The sequence below is a fragment of the Oryza sativa genome, chromosome 5 (genome assembly GCF_034140825.1).
Source record: "Oryza sativa Japonica Group chromosome 5, ASM3414082v1".
NCBI lineage: Eukaryota > Viridiplantae > Streptophyta > Magnoliopsida > Poales > Poaceae > Oryza > Oryza sativa.
In genome coordinates this window covers 2848428-2858454 of record NC_089039.1, presented here as the reverse complement: position 1 = coordinate 2858454, position 10027 = coordinate 2848428, and the positions used below count along the sequence as shown (strand labels likewise).

General features: G+C 40.4%; 1 protein-coding gene across 2 annotated transcripts; it reads left to right on the top strand.

Annotated features, from left to right (window-relative positions):
• Window positions 1–3188: 3188 nt before the first annotated feature.
• On the top strand, window positions 3189–9830 carry LOC4337820 (cullin-1-like). 2 transcript variants are annotated; one of them, XM_015784379.3, is made up of 18 exons: window positions 3189–3506; window positions 3649–3748; window positions 5180–5365; window positions 5441–5488; window positions 5569–5772; window positions 5860–5937; window positions 6131–6220; window positions 6300–6380; window positions 6465–6527; window positions 7178–7213; window positions 7287–7373; window positions 7466–7615; window positions 7698–7753; window positions 7860–8142; window positions 8308–8451; window positions 8537–8755; window positions 8852–9019; window positions 9309–9830. In XM_015784379.3, the coding sequence occupies exons 1-18, from the start codon at window positions 3367–3369 to the stop codon at window positions 9408–9410; spliced, it is 2235 nt and encodes a 744-aa protein (XP_015639865.1). In that variant the 5' UTR covers window positions 3189–3366; the 3' UTR covers window positions 9411–9830. The 2 variants fall into 2 exon arrangements, with proteins under 2 accessions (XP_015639865.1, XP_025881171.1); XM_026025386.2 differs by having other exon boundaries at window positions 3189–3541.
• Window positions 9831–10027: the final 197 nt, after the last annotated feature.

Genomic DNA, 10027 nt, shown 5'->3' with positions numbered 1-10027 from the left:
AAGAGGCTTATCAAATAATATATTTTTATAATATGACAACATGGCGCTCGTTTTAGCTGTCAATATCCCAAGTCTCCTCTTCCCTCCCTACCCAGCCACCACCGTACCCTCAATTTCTCCCTTCTCTCATTCTCTCTCATTCTCTTTAGCTACTACCACACCCTTTTTGCAGTAGTAAACAAGGACAGTGAGCCTGAAAGCCATTTGGGCAATATAAACCAAAATCCATCATCCTCCATTGTTAATTTATCAATGCCAGTGTCATTTTGATAGTGTTGACCTCTATTGGTCACCCTTGATCTTGGTCTAGCTCCATTCGGTTCCTCCAGGGCATGCTTTACCGCCTATGTTGTTAGTCACGGGCATCCAGGGTGATGTCAATCCCGAACACCAAGGTGATTAACAAACATGAATAGGACTCTTGGGAGCCTATGGTCTTACCGATAAGTTCATCATTAGATTGGTGGGGTTTGGCAGATTCACTAAATGCAACAACTGACTTATTCTAGTGCCTATGTAATATATGAGGCATCGTAAGATAAACATAGCATTAATACTTCTTTTTTATCACGACCATACTTCAACTTACTATATTTATTGAGATATATCCTACATGTTTCAACAATATAGAAATCACCACGCAAACTTAGTTGCATGTTGTTTGAAATTAGATTACAATTGGCAATGTGGTTAATCAGGTGAAACAATGTTTAAAACTTGTCAAAAAAAAAGCATCTATCTATTTATTAGAAAGATAGATGGATCTTACGTAACATTTTATAAAATATCTATAGATGATGTATAGAGGTTGAGCACATGCAAAAGCTGTTGGATATTGAACCCACAGGGATATCATTTACCTAGATTGGGGATATTTTTTAATCGCATAACAAGTAGCAAAGTTGCAATTTATATATGGTTTATTACCAAATCCTCTACACTGAAACACATGATAAATTTATCTTCCACCACCGCACAAGAAAGTTGTCAGGGTTATGGATACCATATACCTAAGCACGGTAGAGCCCACCACATACTATGTCTTATACGGAAACAAACCTCGTATATAGAAAGAGTTGCGGATAAGGAATGACGAGTAGAGTTATATATGGAAACAACATATTGTATCCATATTGGTCTCCCTAGTTCTACTTGAACAAGGGGACATCTATGGGTATAAATACAAGGCCCCCTAAGAGAAGAGGGGACACGCCACAATGCCACAATGACACAAAGCCACAGCAAGATCAATATAGATCAATACAAGCCAACACACGCCGCCAGATATCGACATCAGAGATAAGCCTAGACAAACCTAATATGGTGTCTGCGGAGGTCAACAAGAGAGATATAGCTGCTATCTCTGATCTCGCCGAGTGCGGATTCGAGGAGGAAGACTACCCTGTCGTCAACTACGAGTTGGTTATCCATACCGCCAAGTCGACGACAGTCAGATGAGTTATTCCAATTATTGTACCTGTGTGATTCAGATGAATAAAGAAGCAACACCGGCTTCGGCCAACAGGAGTAGGGCTATTACCTGACAGATAAGGGGCCGAACATGTATAAAAATCATTGTCTCCATCTTTTCTACTTCAATCTCGCATATACCCTGGTACCAACGATCCCTATAGTATGCAAAATACCGTAGTTGTGATATCAAACGTCGACAAAAGTCCATTGCAAAAGGGAGTTTACATGGTGATCCACGATGAGTTGTGGGTGTGCTCACTATAAGAGGGTAGTTGCCGGAGGAGTGGTTTGGTTGCTAGAGAAGGATCAGTTGTTGGCGGATAGATGATGTCTATAGGCTGAAGACACTCAAAGATTCATCGAATATCAAACTAGCAGTGAGATTAAATTGATTGAGATTTGGAAAATTTTAGTTGATAACAAGTAGAAAAGTTAGAATTTTATATACGATTCTATTACCGAAGTAAAAAATTTCTCTACTAACAAAGCACGTGAGAAACTTCTCTCCCACCGCTGCATAGGAAAAACCATCATGAAATAGAGTCAGCGTGGTGATCTAATACAATAAGTCGTGTTCGCTAAAGGAACGTCATAGTCACCCTAAAAGGGTTGTTGCCAAAGAATCGGAGGAGCACGTGGTTGCCTGGGAAGCAATTGCCGATGATAGGGAGACAATGTCTCCCTTTAAAGATATAACAGAGCTATTGGGAATCAAACTAATGGTGAGATCATTTGTGAGATTCGAGATTTTTTAATTAGCTAACAAGTATACTAAAATTGTAATCTATGTAATATGTTTTTAACTACCAAATCAACAAAGCACCCCTCTATTACCGATTCATGCGAGGAATTTGTCTCCCACTATCCTTAAAAACACTTCATTGCGAAATGCAGTTGGTACAATGCTCTCATGTGACACGATTAAAGCAGTATGCTTAGCCACTCCTCAAAATTTAAGTCAGTGCACTCGAATAGTTATCCGAGGAGAGGTGTGGTTGCCGAAGAAGAAGCAGTTGCTTTTAGAGACGTACGGTGTCTCAACTCTCAAGATTGAAAAAATTCGAAAAATATTGAATATCAAACCAACAAAATTATCAATTATCTGTGATTTGGGATTTATTTAATCGCTCAACAAATAGCAAAGTTACGATTTATATATGGTTTTATTACCGAAGCACGCAAAAAAAAAATCTCTCATACTCCCACCAATAACATACTGATACGTTGTAATGGGCCAATCCCATATAATTAGAGATGTGTCAGGAAGGTGTTTTTAAGAGAATAAAGCAGTGGATCCGGTGATTTTAAGAGAGTAGAGGTAACATGTTAATATGTTATAACATGCCAAACCCATATAATTAGAGATGTGCCATGAGGGTAACTTAGAGAAAACATAGAATTTGGTGGAACGGAAGGATGACGACTCTGATTATAGAATGGATAGAGATAAAGAAATTCATACAAAATAATTCGCTGTAAAATACTCTCATTGTCAATTTAGAATCGGATGAGTTATTTTTTAATAGTACAAATTTGAATAAATAAATCTAAGTTATTATATTTTGAAATAGAGTATATCCAGAGGATAGCCTCGACCCGATCACCCATGCAATTCGCAGCCCAATTTCACTTGCGGATTTGTGTGACAGTGTGACACGCTTACTACACCGATATAAGCGGTATACTTACCCCCAACCGCGTCACCGCCTCAACTTGTCATCAGTCTGCCGCTCCCTCTTCCTCTCTCTCTCTCTCTCTCTCTATCTCTCTCGCCCGCTTCCTCCCCATTTTTCTCGCGCGGAACCCAACCCAAACCCACGCGGCGGCGTCTCTCCCCTAGGGTTTGGTCCGCGCGGCCTCCGTTCACCGGCGGCGGCGGCGGCGGCTGCGGCGATGGCGGGGCAGGAGCGGAGGACGATCGATCTGGAGGAGGGATGGGCGTTCATGCAGAAGGGCATCACCAAGCTGAAGAACATCCTCGAGGGCAAGCCCGAGCCACAGTTCAGCTCCGAGGACTACATGATGCTCTACACGTACGTCCCCCGCCGCCGCCGCCGCCTCCTCCTGGGTTTCCTCCTCCTCCTCCTCCCGCCCGCTAGGGTTTCCCCTCCGATTCGCTTCGATCTGGTGCTGATCTAGGGTTTCCCCCCACTCCGTGTCTGTTGTTGTCTGCAGGACGATATACAACATGTGCACGCAGAAGCCGCCGCACGACTACTCGCAGCAGCTCTACGACAAGTACCGGGAGTCATTCGAGGAGTACATCACCTCCATGGTGAGACGATCTTTTTTTTTCTGCAGTTCTTGTAAATGTTTGATATGATTGTGCATGTCTGTCATTTCCGGTTGGATTCGATAGTAGGTGATTTGGGGTTGATCCAGGCGATTTTGGTTGTGGTGGCCGGGCACCGATGGGTTATAATTCCTCCTTGGTTAGGAGGAGAATGGGGTTAGTGTACTTGGGGATCTTAGTTTTGTCTGATTCGGTTACCTGATTATTGTTGATAGAGGTGATCTATTTGATTCGATTGTGTAGTAAGTCTATCTCAGTTGAATAGGTCATAATTTGTTTCCTTTTATTAGTTAACTTAACTGAAACGATGATGATTTTCCTTGTGAATCAAAACTCTGCAAGTAGGATACGAATCTATGACTAGTCAGTCAACAGCTGATCGCTCTACCAATGTGCGGCGGGTTGTAATACTTCACCTAGTTGGCCGACCAGCCTGACTAGTCACCGTCTCGATTAGGGGGTAAACATGGGCTAGTCAGTTCGACCGACTAGTCGGTCCTAGTCACCGTCTCGATTAGGGAGTAAACAGTGGGCTAGTCAGTTCGACCGACTAGTCGGTCCTAGTCAGTTGGTTTTAGTTGGTGACTAATCAATCAGGCAGACCAACTAGGAGACAGAATATGGTATGAGCTGAAATATTTAGGCCCAAAAGTGTGGGTTAAAAGGGGGGTAAAGGGGTCTACGGTTAGCCTAAATTCCCCAAATTCCCCCTGGCTCCTTTGTTGCTTCTTTTTTATCCTACACACTGCCATGCCCCTGCTCACAGTGGGCCCATGCATTTGCCGCACGCATACCGGTCTTCCCTTCTGCCAGTCCCAGGCACACCCACACTAGTGTATGCAGTGTGGACCCTGTGGTCTCAACATATACCACGAAACATGTAAAAAATTGTGCCGATATCCTTAAATGGTGGTTATTTTGGAGGCTTGGAGCCTCCGACTAGTCAGTGGGTCATTGATCAACTAACGACTAGTGACTAGGTGAACGTTGCATTTCCGCCCCCACTGTTTTGGCCAAGGCTGCTGTAAAAGTGACTATAGCCTAGAAACATAAAACTATAAAAGGCATCCTTTTAGGTTCATGCCAGTGTGCTGATTGTTTCCATGACTTTGAGGTCAGGAGATATCCTTAAATGTCTGGCTGATACTGGTTCTTTGACGAACATCATGCTTTGCATCCTAGCATTGCTCTCCTGGTTTTGTCTAAACATGGTAGAAATCATGTACATAATTTTTTAGGATTGCGCTAAGCAAACTGACACATTTTGCTTGAAACAAAAACTATTTTTCCTACTTGTGCATATTGATCTGATATTCTAACATGTATTACATGCTCTTTTTGTATGCTATGCTCCTTTGTTATATTTGTATGTACACTCTGAGCTTTATATCACTTAATTTTAATATATTTCAGGTCTTACCTTCATTAAGAGATAAACATGACGAGTTTATGCTGAGGGAACTAGTAAAGAGGTGGTCAAACCATAAAATCATGGTTCGGTGGCTGTCACGTTTCTTCTTTTATCTTGATCGATACTTCATCTCACGGAGGTCGCTTATACCACTTGAACAAGTTGGGCTTACTTGCTTCCGAGATTTGGTAAAATAGCTTTTGCTCTTGTTCAATCTCTGTGTTGCAAACTTTCTGTGTCCTAATCTGACCAACTCATAACAGATATACCAAGAAATCAAAGGACAAGTTAAAGGTGCAGTGATAGCTCTGGTGAGTCAGCATTCCTACATTGAATTGGGAAAATGATTTTGCGCGTATACTTAAATAGTTGCAATACCTTTCTTTGACAGATTGACAAAGAGCGTGAAGGCGAACAGATAGACAGGGCCCTGCTGAAGAATGTCCTGGGCATATTTGTTGAAATTGGACTAGGCAGTATGGAATGTTATGAGAATGACTTTGAAGATTTCTTGCTTAAGGATACTACAGATTACTACTCTCTCAAGGCTCAAAGCTGGATTCTCGAGGACTCTTGTCCTGATTACATGATAAAGGTACATTTGAGGAGGATCTTCTGACTGGTTCTGTCTGTATTTGTAAATGACATCTCTGGTGTAATAAATGGGTGCTGTTTTTGTTAGGCTGAGGAGTGCTTGAAGAAAGAGAAGGAGCGAGTTGGTCACTACTTGCATATTAGTAGTGAACAGAAGTTACTGGAGGTTTGTTTGAGAATTCCCTTTTCCAGTTTCCAATCACTTCATGTTGATGAGTGCTTATACTTGCATTTGAGATATGTTCTTACAGATTTGTATTTGGACTGCCATATCGATGTTTCTTAAATAATGTTTGGGCACTTTCCCTGTATGGTTTGGAATATCATCTCATATTATTATCCTTCCTGGATTGTCACAGAAAGTGCAAAATGAATTGCTTGCACAATATGCAACTCCCCTGTTGGAGAAGGAGCATTCTGGGTGTTTTGCATTGCTTCGTGATGACAAGGTTTGTTGGACAACATGATTCATTTCTTAACCGTATATCATGAAAACAAATAATATTGAATACCCATTATCTTCTCCAGGAGGAAGACCTTTCTAGGATGTACAGGCTCTTCTCCAAAATTAACCGCGGTCTAGAACCTATTGCTAACATGTTTAAAACGGTATTGCCTCATTGCCTCAAAATTGGTCTGCTTATTCCCTATAACCTTTTTGTGCATTCTGATTAAATTATTACTTCTCTGCAGCATGTTACAAATGAGGGCACAGCCTTGGTCAAGCAAGCAGAAGATTCTGCTAGTAATAAGAAGGTGCGGTATTTATTTTAGCATTTTTCTTACTTGTGTTCCATCAAAGTATGGTTATTAGGATTGTGATTTGTGCATGCCAGATTAGTGCTTTAAATTAGCTCCCTTTAAACTGGTTTCAGTTGATCAAACAGAGGTCGCTGACTGTCTCTTTCTATTTAATCCTGTAAAATTGTCCTTTATTCTATAGTTTTCCTAGTGTGCACAATTCCTGACACGGTATATGCTGTTTCTGGTTACACTCAAATGCTTGATTCCCTTGCATTTATTATTAGTGATTCAAATTCATGTTATTTGATTTAGTTTTTTGTGCTCTACTGTATAAAGAACCTACTGGTGACGGTTGGTGGGATGCTATGTGATTCTTTAAGATTGTTTTTGCATGTTGCTTGTAGAGTTGCAGTTAGATTATTTATGGGTTTATATTTGATTACAATTATATGTTTCCCTGAGAAACATTATATCTTTAAGATTGTTTTTGCATGTAGCTTGTAGAGTTGTAGTTAGATTATTTGTGGGTTTATATTTGATTACAATTATATGTTTCCCTGAGAAATATATAGATCTTTTGAAGTTCAGAACTTTTGATTATTTCAAATTCGTTGCAACAAACTGGTATTTAGCTAATATTCTAATATCAACTATTTGTACAGCCCGAGAAAAAGGACATGGTTGGTATGCAGGAACAGGTACACAACTTGAACTTCTTGCACTTCGTTGGTGATGAAATGTTTTCCACCTAACATGTGATTTTCTTTTTAGGTTTTTGTCTGGAAAATCATTGAGCTCCATGACAAGTATGTAGCTTATGTCACAGAATGTTTCCAGGGTCACACCCTCTTTCATAAGGTCTGCCAATCGACACATTCCTATTCCTTGTTGTTACCATTGGTTCATTAAGTCAAATGTGATGCCTCATTCTTAAACTTCTCATTCTACAGGCCCTTAAAGAAGCATTCGAGGTCTTCTGTAACAAGGGTGTCTCTGGCAGTTCAAGTGCTGAACTGCTTGCCACCTTCTGTGACAATATTCTGAAGAAAGGTTGCAGTGAAAAGCTCAGTGATGAAGCCATCGAAGATGCTCTTGAGAAGGTGCATGTTCTCCCTTCTCTTTTGCTACCATTATTAAATTTTTGTAGAAGGAAATCTAAGCTGAAAATGAAATATGATTCAGGTGGTGCGATTGCTTGCATACATCAGCGATAAAGACCTCTTTGCTGAGTTTTACAGGTAATGTTGTGTTATCTTGTTTTAAGCCTATATACCTCCTGAATTTAAGAAACATTACTTTTTGGACTTTGTATTCATATTGCTTCATGTGTGGAGCTATTTGCAGGAAAAAACTTGCAAGGAGATTGCTTTTTGATAAGAGTGCCAATGATGAACATGAAAGAAGCATACTTACCAAACTCAAGCAGCAGTGTGGTGGACAATTTACTTCTAAAATGGAGGGAATGGTTACTGATCTTACTGTTGCAAGGGACCATCAAACTAAGTTTGAAGAGTTTGTGGCTGCACATCAGGAGTTGAATCCTGGGATAGACTTGGCTGTCACTGTTTTGACAACAGGATTCTGGCCAAGTTACAAGACTTTCGATATTAACCTTCCTGCTGAGATGGTAAGTGACTTTTTCTTGCAGATCTTTAGGGTTCATCATTACATGCTTGTCAATTGTCCTTGATAATGTTAAGCTGAAACATGATCCATATTTATCTTCTTTTCCATGAAACATTTATTGCCATGTGATCCTTTTTACATGAACATTTGCATTTATCATTTTTAGGTGAAATGCGTGGAGGTTTTCAAGGAGTTTTACCAAACAAGAACAAAACACAGAAAGCTTACCTGGATATATTCCTTGGGAACCTGCAATATCAATGCAAAGTTTGAGGCAAAAACTATTGAGCTCATTGTCACAACATATCAGGTAAATTTAAATTATATGACTGTCAACAGATCTGTTGCACTAAAAACCTTTATGATACTTTTTTGACATGCCTCTCCTTTTGCAGGCTGCGTTGCTGCTGCTATTCAACGGATCTGACAGGCTTACTTATTCTGAGATTGTAACACAGCTAAACTTATCAGATGATGATGTAGTGCGTTTGCTCCATTCTCTCTCCTGTGCAAAATACAAGATTCTTAACAAGGAACCAGCTAATAGATCTATTTCTCCCAACGATGTTTTTGAGTTCAATTCAAAATTCACTGACAGGATGAGAAGAATTAAGGTATTTCGTGTTTTTGTGTTTTGCGTGTTGGTGGGCCTTCTTTCTGGAGTATGAATGCTATGATGTTAATGGTTGTATTCTTCATATTATGTGCAGATACCCCTACCTCCTGTTGATGAAAAGAAAAAGGTTGTCGAAGATGTTGACAAGGACAGGCGGTATGCAATTGATGCATCGATTGTGCGCATTATGAAGAGTCGCAAAGTTATGGGCCATCAGCAGCTAGTTGCGGAATGTGTGGAGCAGCTCAGCCGCATGTTCAAGGTACCGACTACATATTACTTCTAGGAAATCCCACATATTTTAATCCTTATCACATCTTGTATAGTTGCATATGAGTACAACTCATGCGGCATATTTTTGTCTTCAATGCATCTTGAATTAGCTGATGTGCTAATGTGTTCTGAGCTCACATGTCAATCATTTTGAATTAGCTGTTTTTCTTTCATCTCGAGAAGTTGTTCTTATCATAAGGAAGAAGTTATTTCTTTTAAATTAGTTATATGACTACAGTACACTGCATTCCCTTACTTTGGTTTTTTGTCCACTGCAGCCTGACTTCAAAGCCATCAAGAAGCGAATCGAGGACCTCATCACAAGGGATTACCTGGAACGCGAGAAGGACAACGCTAATGTGTACAGATACCTGGCTTGATTGGTGGTTGATGCTAAGTCAAGAAACAGCTAAGCTTTGCTGACTCGCGAGCTTCGCTGCAGCGGTGTCATGATGCTTCATCAACGATTTCGTGGTCATGCGGTGTTTTTTTGGGCATTTCTATGTTACGATGTACCGCGGTCTTCCCTGGCTGCAGCACTGGCTGGTCTGGTCTCATTTTGTACATGCGTCATCGGATAGGAGAATGATGATAATCTCAAAGATAAAACGGTAGCAGGGCATATCGGCTGGATAAGTGAGGCACTTGGTCACTGTTAAGCGCAGGTGCTAACCATGCCGTTATTATGCATATCATCAGTATGCTTTTATGTATGTCCTTGGCACTCCTGAGTTAACCTGGATGCTAAATGGGTATTTATTTGCTCTATGAAATAGTAGTATTAAGTGAATCTTACATTATTTGTTCTCGTTTCATTTGCCCTGTGCCAGAAAAAAGAAAAAAATGCGGTTTTAGTTACGAATTTCCTATGCGAATGTATGAGTATGTCTTAATTTAACCGGTCGCGCCGCGTCGATGCGATATTGGGTTTGCTCTTGATCTTCATTTTAATCACCAGGATGGCTTTTGTTTTTTTTTTTTAAAAAAAATACCAGCG

Coding starts and splice junctions, on each gene's coding strand:
- LOC4337820 (XM_015784379.3), top strand. CDS start 3,367: ATGGCGGGGCAGGAGCGGAGGACGATCGATCTGGAGGAGGGATGGGCG. Junction 7,374..7,465: donor GTCACACCCTCTTTCATAAG/GTCTGCCAATCG, acceptor CTCATTCTACAG/GCCCTTAAAGAAGCATTCGA. Junction 8,756..8,851: donor ACAGGATGAGAAGAATTAAG/GTATTTCGTGTT, acceptor TATTATGTGCAG/ATACCCCTACCTCCTGTTGA.